Source organism: Acanthochromis polyacanthus, chromosome 6, assembly GCF_021347895.1.
Source record: "Acanthochromis polyacanthus isolate Apoly-LR-REF ecotype Palm Island chromosome 6, KAUST_Apoly_ChrSc, whole genome shotgun sequence".
NCBI lineage: Eukaryota > Metazoa > Chordata > Actinopteri > Pomacentridae > Acanthochromis > Acanthochromis polyacanthus.
The window spans coordinates 44,405,503-44,426,426 of NC_067118.1; the positions used below are offsets into that span (position 1 = coordinate 44,405,503).

Below are 20,924 nucleotides of genomic sequence, written 5' to 3' on the forward strand. Positions count from 1 at the left end.
AACAAACTCTGATGATTACATGACCTCCGCTGGCGGAGGTAATAAAACAGAACCTTTCAGCATGTCGACTGACGGAAGTACGGACTATGATGATGTAAAACTCTACCCCATTTGTGTTCGCTATTTTGATAACGAACTTGGAAAAGTGTTGTCAGTGCTTCTTTCATTGAGAGAATGTAACACAGCATCCACGGGGGAAAATATTTTCAAAATTCTTGAGGAAGAAATGGACTCAAATGACATACCTTGGCAGAATTTAGTTTGTTTTGCAGCCGACAATGCCTCTGTGATGTTGGGATCTAAGAAAGGAGTTGCTTCGTTCATCAATGAAATATCTCCATCTACTTACATTGCAGGTATGTTTCTTTTTACGTGAATAATATTTAATTACCAGATTTGTAGGGAATAATATTGACTAGCGTTCTATTGATGACACTGTGCCAATGGGAAGTTGAAAGTAAAAAGAGTGGATTAATAAGTAAATTGTCCACATATTTTTAAAATTATTTGTAATAGTGTAACAAAAATAGCTTAATAATTTAATCTATTATTGATTGCATTCATGTACATAATTATTCTTTTTACTTTACAAAACATTAGATGAATATTTGGCAAATTTGACTTGTATTTTCATTTCAGATGGTCTATTTGTTGTGATAATTGAAGACATAATATAAACATTAATCATATAATTTACATAATATTTATAATAAATATAAAAGTCATGATAAAATTTGAAGACTAGAGTAATTGGTAGGCACTTTATTTTTCTTAACATTTATTTTTTTTCTTGATTTCTGTTTGTATGACAATGCAAAGATGATGCTTTATTTCACTTCATTTAAAGCATCAAGCGTGCGATGCTTTATCCTCTTTTAGGTAAAACAAAATATTTGATTAGAGTTACTAAAGAGACCTATTATAATCAATTTCTATCCTACATTGTTTTAACCATTTCAACAGATTTCATTTCAATTTCATTGATATTTCCATGGAAGAAAGAATACATTATCAACGAATACATCATTTTATTGGAAGTTGCTTTTGAGTATTATTTCCAGTTAACATATACTTAGGTCTATGAGACTAATAGTTTGTTATTTCACATAGATAAACGGGTTTTGTTTTGTATTTGCAGGTTGTTCCTGCCACCTGATACACTTGGCTGTGCAGAAAGGATCTAAGCAACTGCCTGTGAAGTTGGACGACTTGCTGGTCGATATCTTCTACTACCTGGAGAAGAGCAGCAAACGGAAGCAAGCTCTAAAAGCCTTTCAGGAGGAAGGAGGTTTGCCTCAAGTAAAGATCCTGAAACATGTTTCTACACGATGGTTTTCCTTGGAACACTGCTTGGAGAGACTCCTCCAACAGTGGGCAGCACTGTCCAAGTTCTTCAAGGCTGAGGTGGCAAGGGAAAAGAAAGACAAACCAAGCAGAGGAATTAAACAGTCACTTACTCAAGATGTCGAAGAGAAATCCCAAAAAGAAACAAAGAAAAGGAAGCTGAAGCATGACATTTGCAGTGACAAACCCCCTACTGCATGTGACATGAAGAAAACAAACATCCAAGCCAACTCCACGTCGAAAGAATTCAACTTGGCAAGTTATATGTTCAAGGAGAAGGAGTTGGGGGAGACGGTTAAGAAACAGAAGGAGGCCAAGGCAGCAGAAAAGAGCACACTGGACACGAATAGCAACAGCAAAGCAAGTATAATCGTTGCCAAGATGGACGATGCCAACAGCTTGTTATTTGCAAATTTCTTGATGGCAATATTACCAATTTTTAATGAGACAAACACCTTTCTACAGAAAGACGAACCCTGTATCCATCTTGTTCATCATGTGCTATGTGGTCAGTTCAGCAAGCTGGCCATGAGATTTGTGAAGCCACATGTCATCACAAGTGCATCTGACATCACGAAGATTGACTTCACTAACACAGAGAACCAGAAAGAGAATGAAGATCTCTTCGTTGGAGCAGACTGCAGGGACTACTTGGAACAACATGGGGAGAACTGTGACCTGCCTACATTCTTTTCCAGTGTGAGGAAGTTCTACAGCAGCACATGCAGCTATATGCTTGCTGCATTTCCATTTGGAGACCCTGTTCTGGTAAATGCCAGAATACTCGACATAGAGCACAGACAGCAGTGTAAGTTCAGCCAAGTGAGGTTCTTTGCTGAGAGGTACCCTCACTTCCTTACCAGGGACGACAAGAGAAGACTTGAGGAAGAATTTCTCTTGTATCAGTGTGATCCCCTCAGTCCTGCTGTCATCCAAGCAGACAGAGTTGACAAGGCTTGGCATGAACTCTCCAGACTGAAGGAGCCAGCTACAGGAAAGCCCAAGTATGAAGCACTTGTCAAGGTAGCTAAGTCTGTGTTGGTCATGTACCACAGCAATGCAGACTGTGAGCGCACATTCAGTCATGTTAACAAGAACAAAACTTAGTTCAGTACTAAAGTTCTGGGCAACTTGATGACAAGGAAAATGATGATGACAGCTTCAGGTAACAAGTGCCAGTGTGTCCCATTCAAAAGAACAACTGAAGAAAGCCAAGAGATGCACCATGGAAAATAATAATGCTTGAGAGTTGAGACTGGACTCATCCGATAAGAAGAGACTACTTCAGTTCATAGTAACTGGTCTAGTTGTGAAAAATGTGCTGACTCTACTGTTGATGTGTGCAGACTCTTTGTGAATGTTAGGCTTTGAAATGACAAGACTTATTTTACATACAGTGAGGTATTTTTGATAAGTCAATAATGTTGTTATTGGGTATAAGGATTCAAGTTATAACTTCCAAACATATCTTTTAATGAACAGAAGTAGGTAATATTTCCTAATGACTTTATGGTAAATGAAACATCAAAAAATTGTTTATTAGAATGAGAAATGTCATCACAATATTGAAAAATGTGATCTGGATGCCTGTGATATTTTGAGTTTAGTACCTGTCAAATTAAAGGAACATTCTGACAGGCTATATATTATTAAGTTTGTCCTTGATCTTTTCCATCAGCATTTATGAATTGACAGTTTAAGTAACATGGAAACATGATTCTTAGCCACATTCTAAGTTGATTTAATGCTAAAAATCATTTGGCATCGTGAACGTCCTGAACCCCCCACCAGGACTCTGTATGTTTCATAAAGATCGACCCACAAACTAAATAAATAAATACTAAATTACCTTAGGTGAGCACAGGCGTGTGTTGTACATGCGTAAGTTATGTAGTATTGATACCAAACTGCATGACCTAAATATGTAACGGGCCGAGTGAATTGTTGCAGGTAACGGACACAGCGTTCAGTAGTTGTCATGGTTACGGTGACGCCATGTCGGCCGCTACATCTCACAATGGAAAATCTTTAACAAATCCTTGGATCCAGACTATAAGCTGCATCAATGCCAAAATCTGATGAGGTGGTCCGAGTGTCATTTCTGACTTTCTCTGGAAATTTCATCCAAATCCCTTAGTCTGTTTTAGAAAAATGTTGCTGACAGACAGACAGACGTACACTGATCGTCACATAACTCCACTGCGTTCCTTGTCGGAGTAATAAATGACCAGTTCTATTGGCTGTACACCTTTGATTCCATTTCATCGTGAATCAAGCTGTTGTTAGCCTGTTAGCTGTGATTAGCCTGTCAGCTATGCTTCGCCTGTCAGCTATGCTTAGCCTGTTAGCTGTTATTAGCCTGTCAGCTATGCTTAGCCTATTAGCCTGTCAGCTATGCTTAGCCTGTTAGCTGTGATTAGCCTGTTAGCATGTTGGCCTGTCAGCTATGCTTAGCCTGTGAGCTGTGGTTAGCCTGTTAGCAGCTATTAGCCTGTCAGCTATGCTTAGCCTATTAGCCTGTCAGCTATGCTTAGCCTGTTAGCTGTGATTAGCCTGTTAGCATGTTGGCCTGTCAGCTATGCTTAGCCTGTGAGCTGTGATTAGCCTGTTAGCAGCTATTAGCCTGTCAGCTATGCTTAGCCTGTTAGCTGTGATTAGCCTGTCAGCTATGCTTAGCCTGTGAGCTGTGATTAGCCTGTTAGCAGCTATTAGCCTGTCAGCTATGCTTAGCCTGTGAGCTGTGATTAGCCTGTCAGATTTGGTAGCTCTAACAGGTGTGTCTCATCAGGACGCTGTCCTATGTTACCTGTCCACAGGTGTTACCTGTCCTCCCAGGATGCTGTCCACGGCGCTGAAGCAACCCCCAGCAGCCAGCTGGGCAGACTGGAAGCTCTGGTTGTTGATGTAGATGGAGTTGAACTCGTCCCCCAGTTTGTGCAGCTCTCTGGGCTTCATGGCCGCCGTGGCCTTCATCTGCTTGATGTGCTGCATGCTGAAAACACACAAACCATCTCTGTGAGGACCAGGACAGGTAAGATACAAACAACCCTGAGCACGTGCGTACCTGTGACACATGGACAGTTCCTCCTCTGTCGCCAAGCGGGCTGGTATCCGCCGGCAACGATCAACTAAGCCCAGCTGCTGATGTTTGGAGAAGATCTTAGAGATTCTCTGAGGCTGTTCAGGGTGATGTCTGCAACACATAATTACATCGCCATGGCGATATCAGAACATTAGAACCTGATCACATCACAGTGTTGACAGACTGGGGCCCCTCCTGGAGCGAGGATCGGGATTGGAGGAAACCAGTGTGAGTGACATGGCTGAACCCCATGTGGGGTCTCTGGGGGTGGGACTTGGGGGTCACTTGCTGTGCTGATTGGGCAGCGGCCAGGAGTAGGCACCTCGGCATGCTGCCCCCTGGTGGAGTAGACTAGATGTGGGGATGTGGAACATCTCCTCACCGGCAGGGAAGAAACCTCAGCTGGGGCAGGAAATGGACCAGTCCAAACTAGATTTACAGCGCCATGCAAAAGTGTTTGCCCCCTACAGAAATCTTCTATTTTTGCTTATTTGTCACACTTAACAGATCATCAAACAATATTTAAAGAAGACAAAGACAACCCAAGAAAACACAAAACGCAGTTTTTAATGATGATTTAATTTATTGAAAGAAAAGTGATGTCCAGCCCACACTGCCCTATGCCAAAAAGTAATTGCCCCCCTAACTACCAATCCACAAAAAAACATTTGTCAGCTGGGGTCAGTTTCTCCATCCACACCCACATATGATGACCAGGCTGGTTGGATCTAAATATCACTAGATAGAACCTGTCTTCATTGTGAAGCAGCTAAAGCAGGGGTGTTGAACTCCGTTCCTGGAGGGCCACTATCCTGCATGTTTTAGATGTTTCCCTCTTCCAACACACCTGATTCAAATCATCAGGCTCGTTATCAGGCTTCTGCTGAGCTTGATGATAAGCTGATCATTTGAATCAGGTGTGTTGGAAGAGGGAAACATCTAAAACATGCAGGATAGTGGCCCTCCAGGCACTGAGTTTGACACCCCTGAGCTAAAGGGTCTCAGAAAGCAGAACATGATGCCAAGTTCTACAGAGATTCAAGAACAGATGAGTAGTTGTTGACATCCATCAATCTGGAGGGCTATAAATCCACTGTTGAAGCTCTGCGTCTCCAGACACCCCAGGGAGAGATATTATCCACAAATGGAGAAACATGGAACTAGGCATGGGCCGGTTACCGGTTTTAAGGTATACCACAGTATGAAAAAGTCACGGTTTCAAAACCACTAAAATTTTCCGTCATACCGTTCCTGCGGTATGAGCTTTTTTTTTAATGTGACGTCTCATCAGGGAGAAAGTAGAGGTCCCTCACGCTGTGTGAAGCTGCAGCCTATAGCGCCCCTCCCCCCGCTCACCTGCGTTTGTTGTGAGTGACAAGCAGGCAGCTCTGCAGGCTGTGTGATGGCAGAAGGAGGCGAGCCCCCGGAACTTTTTCCGCCGTCCAAGCGGACTAAGTCGGCTGTTTGGGAATACTTCGGCTACCGTAAAAAGCCAGACGGCCACGGCTTGGAGGAAGAAGGTCGCCCGACGTGCAAAACATGCTTGAGGACAGTGGCAGCCCGAGGAGGCAATACATCGAATATGATAGCGCATCTACAGGAGCACCACCCATCGCTGTATGCTAAATTAAAGGTGCTGTCTTGAAATGAACGAGCGTATTAGCATCTGACATTAGTGAAATGAGCTTGTTACCGAGGCAGATATGGTAACTACCATATCTTATCTTTTCTTCATCTCTATCTTTTAGTAACTTTTTTTATATTTTAACTGAGGCAGATATGGTAACTAGCTTGCTAAGGATTTATCTTAGCATGCTAGTTACCATATCTGCCTTAGTAAAAAAAAAAAAGTTATCCACAACTTTTTTCTTTCATCAATCTTTATTGCTAAGATGGATAACAACAGCTAGTTTACTCTCTAACATTTTAGAGCTGCAATCATAATACCGTGAAACCGTGAAATTTTTGCCTAAGGTTATCATACCGTCAGAATCTCATACCGGCCCATGCCTACATGGAACAGTGGAGAACCTTCAAGGAGCAGGCCAACGACCAACATTTCTCCAAGAGCACCTCAATATCTAATCCAAGAGGTCACAAGACAACCCAGACAACATCTAAAGATCTGCAGATCTCACTTAAGGTCTGTCTACACCAGGGGTGGGCAAACTTTTTGGCTCAGGGACCACATTGACTTTTGAAATTCGACAGACGGTCCAGACCAGCATCAGATGGTTGGAGACTGTGCAAACTAATATGAATTACATGTTAGAGACAATACTGATAAATTAAAGAATACCCACATTCAGTTTCAGTGGGAACTGTGCTGTTGGTCACCCGTTTTTACCAGTGCATCAAAGTCTGGTGTCAATTTGGTTGTGGCAATTCTCAGGATGGATCTGTGGTGTGCTTTGTTGATGTTCATCACACTAAACGTCTGCTCACACACGTAGGTAGATCCGAACAACACCAGCATCCTCTGTGCCATCTTCCAAATGTTTGGAAACTTGGCTTCACTAAATGAAGCGTAAAAGTCATTCAGTTTAAGGGAGCTGAACTTCTCCTTTAAGACCGAGTCACTTTGAAGATCGATCGGTTCCAACTGCAACTCCTGAGGTGCTGTTTCTGGGTCTTGTGATGAGGGACGTGATACCAGCTGAAGTGTCATGTCAATTTTTTCAAAATTTCATCATGTCGACTGGCCTCTGTCAGCGTCGCCAGATAGATAGATTAAACCTGTATTAGTCCCACAGTGGGGAAATTTACAGTTTACAGCAGCAAATAGAACATTTTGAATAAAAAAAAAGAGTGGAGCACACAATGCACACAGTGCATATATATATAAATAAAAATATTTGCTTCAGAAGAAAAAAAAGCAGTATTTACAGCAAAATTTCTATGAAATTGCACAGCATCATTTGCATTTTTATTGCACAGTTTGTAAATGGGTGAACTGAACTACTGGGAGCTTGATTGTAAAGTGTGACTGCAGCAGGAAGGAAGGACCTGCGGTATCTCTGCTTTAGACACCGCGGATGAAGCAGTCTGTCACTGAAGGAGCTGCCCACTGATCTTACTGTTTCCTGCGGGGGGGGGTCCTCCATGATAGACAACAGCTTTGTCATCATCCTCCTGTCTCCCACCACCTCCACAGGATCAAGGGGGCAGCCCAGGACAGAACTGGCTTTCTTTACCAGTTTGTTTAGTCTCCTCCTGTCTGCAGCCGTGATGCTGCTGCTCCAGCAGGCCACTCCATACATGATGGCTGATGCCACCACAGAGTCATAAAAGGTCTTCAGAAGTGCTCCCTGCACCCCGAAGGACCTCAGTTTTCTGAGCAGTGGAGTCTGCTCTGACCTTTCTTGTAAAGTGCGCTGGTGTTAGTAGTCCAGTCCAGGTTCTTGTTTAAGTGAACACCCAGGTACCTGTAGGAGTCCACAATCTCAATGTCCGTTCTCTGGATGTTCACTGGTGTAGGAGAAGTGTGTCTGTTCCTGCTAAAGTCCACCACCAGTTCCTTGGTTTTCACCGCATTGATCTGGAGGCTGTTCATCAGGAACCAGTCCACAAAGTCCCGGTTAAGTTCTCTGTACTCCTCCTCATCTCTGTCCGTGATGAGGCCGACGATGGCAGAGTCGTCAGAGAACTTCTGAAGGTGGCAGTTTGTGGTGTGATGGGAGAAGTCTGCAGTGTAGAGGATGAAAAGAAAGGGGGCAAGGACAGTCCCCTGTGGGCCCCCATACTGCAGACCACAGTGTGGGGCAAGGACAGTCCCCTGTGGGCCCCCATACTGCAGACCACAGTGTCGGACAAACAGTCCCCTGTGGGCCCCCATACTGCAGACCACAGTGTCGGACAAACAGTCCACGATTCTCACAGTGCTCTTCGTCTTCTCCAAGTGAGAGAGGCATCTGTGTGCAGGAGGTAGATCACTGCATCATCAACCCCGATGCCGGGCTGGTAGGCAAACTGCAGCGGGTCCAATGATGAGCTCACCAGGGGTCGCAGATGACAAAGGACCAACCTCTCCAGGGTCTTCATCAGGTGGGATGTTAGTGCCACCGGCCTGTAGTGGTTGAGGTCCTTGGGGTGCGATATCTTCGGCACCGGTACCACGCAGGATGTCTTCCACAGCTGAGGTACTCTCCCCAGCTTCAGGCTCAGGTTGAAAATATGTTCCACAATCCTGCTCAGCTGATCTGTGCAGGAATTGAGGCGCCTGGAGCTGATGCCATCTGGACCCGTAGTCTTCCTGATCTTCAGTCTGCTCAGTTCTCTCTGTGCAGATCTCATCTCCTCCTTGTCTTCTGACCTAAAAGTCCTCCGTTTGTTCTTTAGGAGAGCCTTTATATCAGGAGTAATCCAGGGTTTGCTGTTGGCAAAACAGCGTACAGTCCTGGTGGGCACAGTGTAATCCACACAGAAGTTCATGTAGTCTGTGATGCAGTGAGTGAGGTTGTCTATGTCCTCCCCATGATCCTCACAGAACACTTCCCACAGTCATGTCTAAACAGTCCCTGAGAGCCTCCTCAGCTTCCTCAGACCATCTCTTGACCATGCGGGTGACAGCTGGCTGTCTGTGTATCAGAGGTTTGTACAGGAAGGAGGTGAACCAGGTTATGGTCAGATTTACCAAGTGGTGGAAGAGGAGATGATGTGTATGCCTCCTCGGTGTTGGCATAGAAAAGGTCTAGTATTTTATTGTCTCTGGTGTGGCAGGTGATATATTGTGTGAAGATGGATAGTGTGGACGACGGAGAGGCATGCTTAAAGTCCCCAGTAATAAGGAAGAGGGTCTGTGGGTGCTGTGTCTGCAGCTTGCTTGTTACTGAGTGTAGCAGATCACAAGCAGCATTAGCGTTAGCAGAGGGAGGAACGCATGCAGCTATCGCAATAACATGCGAGAATTCCCTCGGCAGGTAGTATGGTCTCATGCTAACAGCTAACAGTTCAATGTCCTTGCTGCAAAGTTTTTCCTTAATAGTGATGTGTCCAGGGTTACACCATCTATCATTAACAAACACAGTCAGTCCCCCTCCTTTCCTCTTACCGCTCTCCTTCGTCCTGTCTGCCTGCAGCAGCTGAAAGCCGTCCAACACAGCATTAGAGTCCGCTGTTACCTCCGTTAGCCAGGTCTCAGTGAATAGCATGATGCTGCACTGCGGGTATTCCCGCTGGTGTCGTGTCAGCGCCGTAAGTTCATCCATCTTGTTGCAGATGGATCTTACGTTCCCGGTGATGACTGAGGGGAGGACGGGTTTGTACCGTCTCCTCCTGTTTCGGCGTTCTGCCCCTGCACGGCTTCCCCTTCTCCTCCTCTTAAGCTCGCGGGGGACATCAGGCTTCTCACTGGTTAGCCTCGCAGTGCTATGGAGGGCTAACAGCTGGTCTCAAGAGTAAACAACGGGGTCACCGCTGCGCGCTGGGTCTGCTATCACAGATGCGGACAGTAGATACAAAAACAGAAGAAAAATCCAAGCAAACTGCGCTAATTCCATGTCCATTATTGACACTGATTACTAGTGCAACTTCCAAAAAAGAAAAAAACACAAGAGAAAGCAAGAGGAAAAGAAAGTAAACAGAAAAAGATTACTTGACGAGGGAGAGCTGCTGTAACTAGCTGCCACTAGAGCGGCGCCATTTTGGAAGATCAGTGTAGGGAAATCAGCGAAGGATTTTTTTTACTTTTGTCTTGAGAATAAAGTCAGTTTGGCTTTGAAGGTTGTCACATTTGTGTACATTTTGTGCACAAATTGATCTTTCCCTTGCAGCTTCACATTCAGCTCATTCATGTGCGTCAGTATGTCCACGGCAAAAGCTAAATCACAGCCAATCTCTGTGGCACAGCTCAGGAAAATCATCGGTTTACCCGGTTAACTCCAAAAATGAGCTATTCTCGCCTTTGAACTCCCACACTCGCTGACATACTTTCCCCAAACTTAACCAGCAGACATGAGAGTGGTAAAGCAAGTCCTGGTGATCAGCATCAGTTTCTTCAAGAAACTTAATGAACTGACGATGCTGAAGCCCTCTGGCTCCTATAAAGTTAACGAGTTTCATGACTGGCTTCACGACATAATCAAGATGCAAAACAGACTTACAGAGCGCTTCTTGATGGATTATGCAGTGTAGGAAAATCACATCAAGCTCAGGGTTTTCCTCCTTCACCGTGGTGACATTGGCGAGTTTCCACCGCAGCAGCTTCATCCTCTGGATGACCCCAGACACCCTGTCCTACAGTCCTCTCCTCATGTTTTCCCCTTCATGGATTCTATGGTCACATATCCCTCCATTGTCTCAAAATGTTCATTAATCCCTCTAATAAAAATTAAAAGCTGAGCAGTGTCTTTTATGTCATTACTTTCGTCCAGTGCTAATGAATGTAGCTTGAAGGACTCCGCTTTCTCGTTCAGTGAGCTGGCTAAGTCTTCTGCGATTAGTTCAACATGGCGAGTAACTGTCCTGTGTGATAAACTAATTTTTTCAAATTTTTTTTGCTCTCTGGACACAGGAGACCTGCTGTCTCTACCATGCATTCTTTCAAAAACTCCTCTTCAGAGAAAGGCTTGCTAGCCTTTGCTATTTTGAATGCTAGCAAATAACTGGCATTCGTGCTTGACTCTTGAATAATATTTTGCAGAAAAAAACGTATTTTGCCGAGTCTGTAAACTGGCTGCCAGTCTCTGAGCCGTAGCTGTCCATTCTTGCGCTTACTGGTTGCTAGCGTAGTTAGCATGCTTCGTGGAAAAGTGCTGGCTGATATTGTATTCTTTAAAAACCGCAATGGTTCCATTGCAAATAAGACATACAGCCTTTGAACGGCCTTAAGTGAAAACATATTTAATAGTCTGCTCCTTCTGAAACACTCAACACTCACTGTCGACTTTTCTTTTCTTTGATCCACTCATTATTATGGCAGGAATCAATGCAGTTGCAAAGTAGAAGAAGAGAAAATAAACCAACAAAGGTCACTTGTGTCTGGAGTGCGCCATCCAATGGGGTCAACAGAAATGTCAGGTACTGCAGGGGAAGGCCAAATGAATGCGGTCTTCCCCATAATTTCATCAATTCTAATATTGATAAAATTATTTCGCGGGCCGGATTGAAAAGCCCAACGGGCCGTATGTGGCCCGGGGGCTGTAGTTTGCCCATGCCTGATCTACACAGTTCCACAATAAGGAAGACTCTGGCGGAAATGGATCCATGGAGAGTTAAAGATCAAACCACTGCTGATGTAAAATAACATAAAGGTTCGTTTGGTGTTATAATAAAATATATCTGGATGCTCTCCAAGACTTTAGGAGAACATCCTGTAGACTGATAACTCAAAGGTAGAACTTTTTGGAAGACATGGGTCCGTTATATCTGTGTTCCACAAGAAGCAGTGAAACATGGTGGTAGCCGTGTGATGGTTGGAGGACCTGGATGTCATCACTGATGGAGTCATGAATTCTGCTCTCTATCAGAAAGTCCTCCTGGAGAACATCCACCATCAGACCTAAAGCTCAACACTAATGGGTTCTGCAACCCACAGCACACAAACAAGTCCACCTCTGAGTGGTTCAACAAGAGCTAAATGAAGGCTCTGGAGCAGATGAGTCAAAGTCCAGACTCCAATAGAGATGCTGTGGTAGGACCATAAAGGACAGGTCATGATCCAAAAGAGAAGAGTGGACCAACGTTCCTCCATGGATGTAAAAGATGAGCACAAGCTGGAACAAACATTTAACTGTTGCTGCCAAGAGACCAACCAGTTACTAGGTTCAGGGGGGCAATAGTTTTTCACTGGGGTGATTCATGTTTTCAATCATTCTTTGTGTTTAGTGGGTTATCGCTATAATATTCAATATAAATATTAGCTTGATGATCTGGAACATTTAAATGTGACAAATATGCAAAACAGAAGATTTCTGTAGTTGGACAACTTCATTTAGCAGACGCTTCTATCCAAAGCAGCGTACATCTGAGAGGAGATCCAGGGTCCTCACTGGAACCAGAAGTAACCCTAACCCTGACTGAGCTATCCAGCTGAACCTCGATGCACAGCAAAGGTTCTGGAAGTCCTGCAGAGGGGCTGGACTCTCCTTTTGCAGGGCTGCCGAGGATTAGAGGGTGTGGGGATGCTCACTAGCATCCAGCTAAGCGTCACATGTCTGGAGTCTGCATAGTTCTCCTGGAGGACTTCAAAGCTCCCATAGGGTGCTGCTCCTTCACCTATAAAGGAGCCAGTTGAGGTGGTTCTGATCTGATCAGGATGCCTCCGGGAGACTTCCTTTGGAGGTTGTCTGAGCACCTCTGCCTGGAAGGAGACTGAAGGGTAGACCCAGTACTGGAGAGAATATAGACCTCGTCTGGACTGGAAACGGCTTGGCGTCCCCCAGGGAGAACTGGAAAGCATTGCTCAAGAGAGGGACATCGGGAACGTCGGATACAAACCAGAACTTTGGAGCGTTACTGTTGTCGTTGTACATTAGCCTGTTGATATCGGAACGTTAATACATCGTACACTGGTGCAGTGGTTCTCCCTGTGGCCGCACTGCTAGAACGTTATGGTTTGAATCTGGTTCTGGGGTCTTTCTGAGTGGAGTCTCCATGTTCTCCCTGCTGGGTTCTCCAGGTTCTCCAGCTTCCTCCCATAGTCCAAAGACCTGCTGAGGTTAATTAGTGATTCTAAACTGCCTTGTGGTAGACTGTTACCTGTCCAGGTGAACCTTCACCCTAAGCAATGTACAGATGATGGACATAAAAATACATGGAAAGCATTATTTTACTCACATTAGAATATTAGCACATTCTCCTGTTTACAGGTAGCTCACCTGTCCCACATGTTCAAGTGTTCCATCATCCTCTCATCATAAACCAGACCTGTTACCACAGCAACAGAGGAAGCAAGACCAGGCTTCTTATCCATCTCCTTGGTAGTTTCTCTGATGACATGTCCCTCCGCCAATGGGTTGCATTCTGCCAAGAAATCAGAAATGGTGTTAACATTAATGGGGGTTAGACAGCACTAACATCTTGGAGCTAACTGTGTTACTGTTCACCTGTGTTATCATTAAAGCTGCTGTCCGGAGTTTGAATCGCAGCGTCTCCCAAAACACTGTTGGTCCCTCCCTCTGATTTCACCCCTTTATTTGTGCACGCGTGCAGTACATGAGAGAAGTGCCCGGAGTGCTGCAGCATCTCGCCTGTTTTGCTGTTTTCCCCTCTTCTGCATTTAGTACATTTAGTAAATAATAAAGGAATTACGTTAGAATGCTGTATTGAGTCTAACTTGTCCTAATACCAAAATAACATGAATCTGCTAGGATGAACGAGTAAAGTTTCAATATGTGATTACACTCGTGTATCCCTCTCGATGACGTTGTTTATCAAACTTAGTGCATTTACGCGTGTATATGTGTTACATTGTTTATTTATTTCTATCTAGAGTTCAGAATTGCATGACTCCTCTGACGAAGAGTATGTCCCAGACGCCCCAACATCTTCCTCCAGAGGTCGGGCATCTAAACGAAGCCGTCAGGCGGGCTATGGAGGCCGTGGTCGGGGAGCGACGCGAGCACCCCGAGCCAAAAAACGTCCTGCAGTCTCTTGGCCTGACAAGCCGTGGGATTGGTAACTTTTCTGGAAGTTGCTGAGCCCTGATGCTCTCTCCTCCACAAGCAAAACAAATGTGCGCGCGGTTGCGTAGTGCGTAGCTCGCCCACCTCTGCATGGGCTTGCTTGCTGTGCGCGTAACCGTTGATTGACAGCATGACAAAGCTGAAGCTCGAACTTGATTGGTCGGCAGCGACCGGCGCTTTTTGGAATAACATGGGGGTCTATGAGAGGAAGGCGGAGCTCAGGAATAAATTTTCATATCGCGTTATACTAACTTTATATTATAGTATCGAACTAGACTGACACATTTAAGCTTTGTTAAAAAATGATACATAAATTGAAAACAAACGGAAACTCCGGACAGCAGCTTTAATGCTAACATGTGGCTCTGTGTCATCATTAATGCTAACAGGTGGGGCTAACTGTGCGATCATCAATGCTAACGTGTGGGGCTAACTGTGTTATCATTAATGCTAACATGTGGCTCTAATTGTGTTATCATGAATGCTAACAGGTGGGACTAACTGTGCGATCATTAATGCTAACAGGTGGGGCTAACTGTGTTATCATCAATGCTAACGTGTGGGGCTAACTGTGTTATCATTAATGCTAACATGTGGCTCTAATTGTGTTATCATGAATGCTAACATGTGGCTCTAACTGTGTCATCATGAATGCTAACAGGTGGGGCTAACTGTGCGATAATTAATGCTAACAGGTGGGGCTAACTGTGTTATCATCAATGCTAATGTGTGGGGCTAAATGTGTTATTATTAATGGTAACATGTGGCTCTAACTGTGCTATCATTAATGCTAATTGTGGCGCTAACAGTGTTATCATTAATGCTAACGTGTGGAGTTAACTGTGTTTTTATTAATGGTAACGTGTGGGGCTAACTGTGTTATCTTTAATGCTTATATGTGAGGCTAACTGTGTTAATGCTAACGTGTTGGGCTAACTGTGGTATCAATAATGCTAATATGTGAGGCTAACTGTGTTATTGCTAATGTGTGGGGCTAACTGCATTCTCGTTAATGCTAACATGTGGGGCTAACTATGTTAATGCTAACATGTTGACTGTAGCTGTTACCATGGACTTGTAGGGAGGCCCAGTGTGGATACAGAGCCGTGACCGTCTGAGAGATGGACTGCAGAGCGCTAACAGACACACGTTATTCATCAGTTAGTCACACACAAGAACAGTTCTGGTCATCGATTACTCGTCTGAATCATCGGCACAGGTGTGTATGTCAGGTGAGTCTCAGCTATTACCTGTCAGACGGAGCAGTGTGTGGATTCAGTTGAGGACAAGCTCCGCCCAGCAGAGCTGCAACACAGGCTGCAGCGCCCTCTGCTGTAGCCTGCAGGTTATAACCTCCCTACACACACAGGAACATACGTGTCAAACATGCTATAGTCCCGATACAGCGGTCATGGGTCCGACCCACGGCCATTTACTGCATGTCTCTCTCCACTGTGCATTATAATACAGGTTCACTGTGTTGACCATGTGTTCTACATGCGTGTAGCGTGTTCTCCCGTGTCAGAATAAAATGGTTTTACCTCCAGAGCGAGGACCAGTCGACCCTCAGCCAAACTCATCAACATGTGAGTGAGAACATGGAAACACTGAGGACTCACACACATCTCGCCCTGAGAACACACACAGGTAGCGTGTTAGCATGTTAACACACATGTTCCATCTGGCTTCTGTGGGTTCTCACCTTCGGATCTCCAACTGCAGCGTCAAATCCAGCACAGACCAGAACGAGCTGAGGCTGGAACTGTAAACACACACAGACCAACATGGATCAACACGGGTCAACACAGATCAACACGGAATAACACAGGTCAGCACGGTGTTTGTACTGTGTATAGTGTGTACTGTGTAGCACTGTGTAGTAGTGTGTGTAGTAGTGTGTAGTACTGTGTACTACTGTGTAGAACTGAGTAGTACTGTGTAGTTCTGTGTGTTACTTCATAGGCCACTGGCAGCAGGACGTGGTAGAAAGCAGCGATGTAATCAGCATCAGTCATCTCCGTCTGAAACACAAACACACAACATGAAACTACACTGTTGTGTTTTTTTACTGCTGCTTTGTGGGTCTGCTTATGGCTGAGGTTCTGGTTCTGGATCTCCCTCTTCTTCTGGCTCTAACTGTGGTTCTGGTGGTCTCACCTTGTTCCAGGGAACATTGATGTTTCTTCCTTTTGCTCGTCCACTGCCCACAAAATTGCTGTCAGACTCTGACAGGTGAGGCCAGAAAGACCCGAGTTCATACCTGTGGACACTGAAGTATAGGACACTGCAGACAGACAGACAGACAGACTCAGAAATTCTGTGCATAGCACTGGACATAGTGCTGGACATAGTAATGGACATAGTACTGGACACAGTAGTAGGCATAGTACTAGATGGAGTACTGGGGAGAGCTTCTGTATTTTTAACAAAGAACACAGAACCCAACAATCTAAAGTTGATTTGGGTTCCCTGTCAGCAGCAGACAGGAACCATCCATCCTCTTCTTCACATCTGTCTCCCTCTGACTACTACTTCTGGTTCTTCTTCTTCCAGTTCTGGTTCTTCTTCCGGTTCGTCTTCCTCTTCAGAAATATGAATCTTTCAAAAGTCTCCCTCTGGACTCAGTTTATCAGATTTCTCAAAGATGCAGAACATCCTGACAGGTGCAGCACCAACCCTCCATGCACATGATCAGCAGCTCACTTCCTCGTTTTCACCGCTGACTGCTGCGTGATTGGTCAATATCACAGTTGTTGCTTAGTAACAGATCGAAACATTAAGGCTGACACCTGATCCTGAGATTTACCTGGGATCCTCCTGGAACAGGTACTGGATACCCTGACCATGATGGACATCCCAGTCCACGATCAGCACTCTGACAAACGTGTAGGTAGACAGGTAGATGGACAGTTAGTTAAATATGTGGTTCATGGTACAAACAGCTGAAATTGTATGTTGGTTCTCAGTCATCAGGTTCTGTTCAACCTCAGAGCTTCAGTAGAACAAACTGGACTTCTGTCTTTGGTTCCACCTTCTTCCAAGATCATTATTGTGTTCTGACTGCTGTGGTGCTACAGATATCTACCCCCACCTCCTAACCACATGACTCACGGTCCATTAGGAACCCTAGACTCACATGATCCAAGATGTTCATGGAGGTGAACTGCCCAGGAGGGTTCTACAGGAGCATGTAAAGTTAAACATTTTGGACATTCTGGTAAAATGAGCAACGTTCCAGCTTCAGGCGACTAAATCAGAGGAGAACAGTTAGTTTATTGAAATATAAAACCAAAGCACAAAGCAAGATTTCATTCATAATACACTCAAAATTTAAACTTTTTATTTTTTTTTTACTAAAAGCAGGTTTCAGAATGATCCACCCCATCAGGCCGTATCTTCAGCTCCCATCAGGCCGTATCTTCAGCTCCCATCAGGCCGTATCTTCAGGCCCCATCAGGCCGTATCTTCAGGCCCCATCAGGCCGTATCTTCAGGCCCCATCAGGCCGTATCTTCAGGCCCCATCAGGCCGTATCTTCAGCTCCCATCAGGCCGTATCTTCAGCTCCCATCAGGCCGTATCTTCAGCTCCCATCAGGCCGTATCTTCAGGCCCCATCAGGCCGTATCTTCAGCTCCCATCAGGCCGTATCTTCAGCTCCCATCAGGCCGTATCTTCAGGCCCCATCAGGCCGTATCTTCAGGCCCCATCAGGCCGTATCTTCAGCTCCTATGAGGCCGTATCTTCAGCAGCTTTTAGCTCCGATGACCTGCCGTAGACGGAGGTATCGCCTCTAACAAGCTTCAGGCAGCTCCTTGGGAACTTTAGTCCATTCCTCGTGGGCGATGGTCTCCATCTCAGTGATGTTCTCAGGTCTACGTGCTGCAGCAGCTTTCTTTAGAGCCACCACAGGTTCTCCATTGGGTTTCAGTCTGGAGGTAGTGATGTCCACTCTAGAACCTTCCAGACTTTCTTCTCTAACCAGCCTTTGTTGGTTCTGATGTGTATTTGGGGTCGTTGTCTTGCTGGAACATCCAATTATAGCCAAGCTTCAACTTCTTCAAGGACTGAGGGACGTTCTTGTCCAGAACATCCTGGTACTTCCTGAATCCATGGTGGCTTCAACACATTGGAGATTCCTGGTTCCATCAGAAGCAGAACACCCCCACAGCATCCCAGATCCACCACCATGCTTCACAGCAGGCAGGGTGTTCTTCTCCTCGTAGGCCTCGTTCTTCCTCACTGACATTCCTCTGATCCATAGGACCAAAGAGCTCTAGTTTGGTCTCATCAGTCCATAGAACAGTCTCCCAGAACTTCTGTGGCTTTGATAGGTTGGTTCTAGCAGACTGGAGACCATTGTTCTTGTGGTGTGTCTTCAGAAGCGGTGTCCATCTAGGAGATCTGGCATAAAATCCTTCAGCATGGAGTGTGTCCACAGAAACATCAGTTCCTCTTCCAGCCAGATCTTCCTGCAGGTTCTTGGCAGTAAGCTGAGAGTTCTGGTCCACCTGTCTCCAGGAATCTTGATGTGAGAACAAACTACAGGAGAACATGGACCTTTCTATAGGAGAACAAACTACAGCTCCAGAAAGAAGGTTTCAGAGAGTAATAAAGGTGGAACAAGCATGTCTAATCAGATTAATGTTCTAATTATCAGGTTCTCATCATCTGGGGTTCTTAATAGAACAGATAGCTCTTCGAGTTAGCAGCAGACTAAAGAACACTGAGGCTTTACTGGAAATGGACGGTCCTGTGATTTGGAGGTGAGAATAAAGACCACCGTTAGAATGGAAGAAGGTGGAACGTCCATCTCCTTGTTCCTGAAGCTCTGTTGAATAAAACTCGACATTAGAAGTACCTGCTGACTGCATGTTTCCTCTGAGCGTATCGAGCTGCAATCGCTACGTTGTTGAAGATACAGAAACCGTTGGCCTCTTCCATCTGGGCGTGATGACCTGGAGGTCTGAGAGGAGAACATGTAGAAGATCACCAACAGAACATAGATGAAGTAGTTAATACAGAAGAACTAAATATAGAAGAAGAACTATTTATAGGGGCTGCACATTGGACAGTGGTTAGTACTGTCGCCTTGCGGTAGAAGATCCCCGGTTCATGTCCCGGCCGTCCTGGGATCTTCCTACATGGAGTCTCCATGTTCTCCTGTACATGTGTGGCTTTTCTCCAGGTTCTCCAGCTTCCTCCCACAGTCCAGAAACATGCTGAGGTTAACTGGTGATTCTAAACTGTCTGTAGGTGTGAATGTGAGTGTGACTGTCTCTATGTGTAGCCCTGTGATAGACTGTTACCTGTCCAGGTGAACCTGTGATTGACTGTTACCTGTGATTGACTGTTACCTGTGATTGACTGTTACCTGTCCAGGTGAACCTGTGATAGACTGTTACCTGTGATTGGCTGTTACCTGTCCAGGTGAACCTGCGATTGACTGTTACCTGTGATTGGCTGTTACCTGTCCAGGTGAACCTGTGATTGACTGTTACCTGTGATTGGCTGTTACCTGTGATTGACTGTTACCTGTGATTGACTGTTACCTGTCCAGGTGAACCTGTGATTGACTGTTACCTGTGATTGACTGTTACCTGTGATTGACTGTTACCTGTCCAGGTGAACCTGTGATTGACTGTTACCTGTGATTGACTGTTACCTGTCCAGGTGAACCTGTGATTGACTGTTACCTGTGATTGGCTGTTACCTGTGATTGGCTGTTACCTGTGATTGACTGTTACCTGTCCAGGTGAACCTGTGATTGACTGTTACCTGTGATTGACTGTTACCTGTGATTGGCTGTTACCTGTCCAGGTGAACCTGCGATTGACTGTTACCTGTGATTGACTGTTACCTGTGATTGGCTGTTACCTGTCCAGGTGAACCTGTGATTGACTGTTACCTGTGATTGGCTGTTACCTGTGATTGACTGTTACCTGTGATTGACTGTTACCTGTTCAGGTGAACCTGTGATTGACTGTTACCTGTGATTGACTGTTACCTGTTCAGGTGAACCTGTGATTGACTGTTACCTGTGATTGACTGTTACCTGTGATTGGCTGTTACCTGTCCAGGTGAACCTGCGATTGACTGTTACCTGTGATTGACTGTTACCTGTGATTGGCTGTTACCTGTCCAGGTGAACCTGTGATTGACTGTTACCTGTGATTGGCTGTTACCTGTGATTGACTGTTACCTGTGATTGACTGTTACCTGTTCAGGTGAACCTGTGATTGACTGTTACCTGTCCAGGTGAACCTGTGATTGACTGTTACCTGTGATTGACTGTTACCTCTCCAGGTGAACCTGTGATAGACTGTTAAGCCTTAAGCATTGTGTAGATGATGGATGGCACTAATCATAGAAGAACTAATTATAGCAGAAGTTCTCCAAACACCAGGAACAAAACATATTCACATAAACAGAAACAGAGGCAGAGCTGATACCTGATAACAGCAAATCCGTTCCTGAGTTCTGAGGTCAGAACCTGATCGACCAGCTGCAGAACCGACCCGACCGCCAGCGCACACACCTGGAAGGAATCCTGACACAGCAGCGGGTCAAACATGTCTGGAAACATTCATACAACCAACAGGACTCCAAAATGTACAAGTGTTGTAAAATAAAGTGTCAGAAATGACTGGAGATAAAACGCAGAATGTGAATAAACTGAGGCCAGATAAAGCTGAATAAAAGAATCAAAGGTTCCTGGAGGTGAAGAGGACCTTCAGTGGACTGGGAGACAGACATGAAGACTTCACCACAGAGATCCTTAACACATAAACACTGGATTAGAACTGTTCAATTCATAACTTCAACTAAAATCTGATTCTCCTCCAGACCTTCTGAGTGAAATATAACCTGTAGTTCTA

At 45.0% G+C, this 20,924-nt stretch overlaps 1 protein-coding gene across 1 annotated transcript in view; it reads right to left on the bottom strand.

The window, feature by feature from the left end:
- Positions 1–20,924, bottom strand: part of LOC110970799 (histone deacetylase 6-like) — a 50,195-nt gene that overhangs the window by 23,848 nt on the left and 5,423 nt on the right. The window contains 12 exon segments of the mRNA XM_051950172.1: positions 4,168–4,336; positions 4,409–4,537; positions 13,243–13,387; positions 15,118–15,185; positions 15,300–15,406; positions 15,591–15,680; positions 15,752–15,811; positions 16,005–16,070; positions 16,207–16,333; positions 16,856–16,924; positions 18,908–19,012; positions 20,499–20,596. Coding sequence (XP_051806132.1) covers positions 4,168–4,336; positions 4,409–4,537; positions 13,243–13,387; positions 15,118–15,185; positions 15,300–15,406; positions 15,591–15,680; positions 15,752–15,811; positions 16,005–16,070; positions 16,207–16,333; positions 16,856–16,924; positions 18,908–19,012; positions 20,499–20,596 — 1,233 coding nt within the window.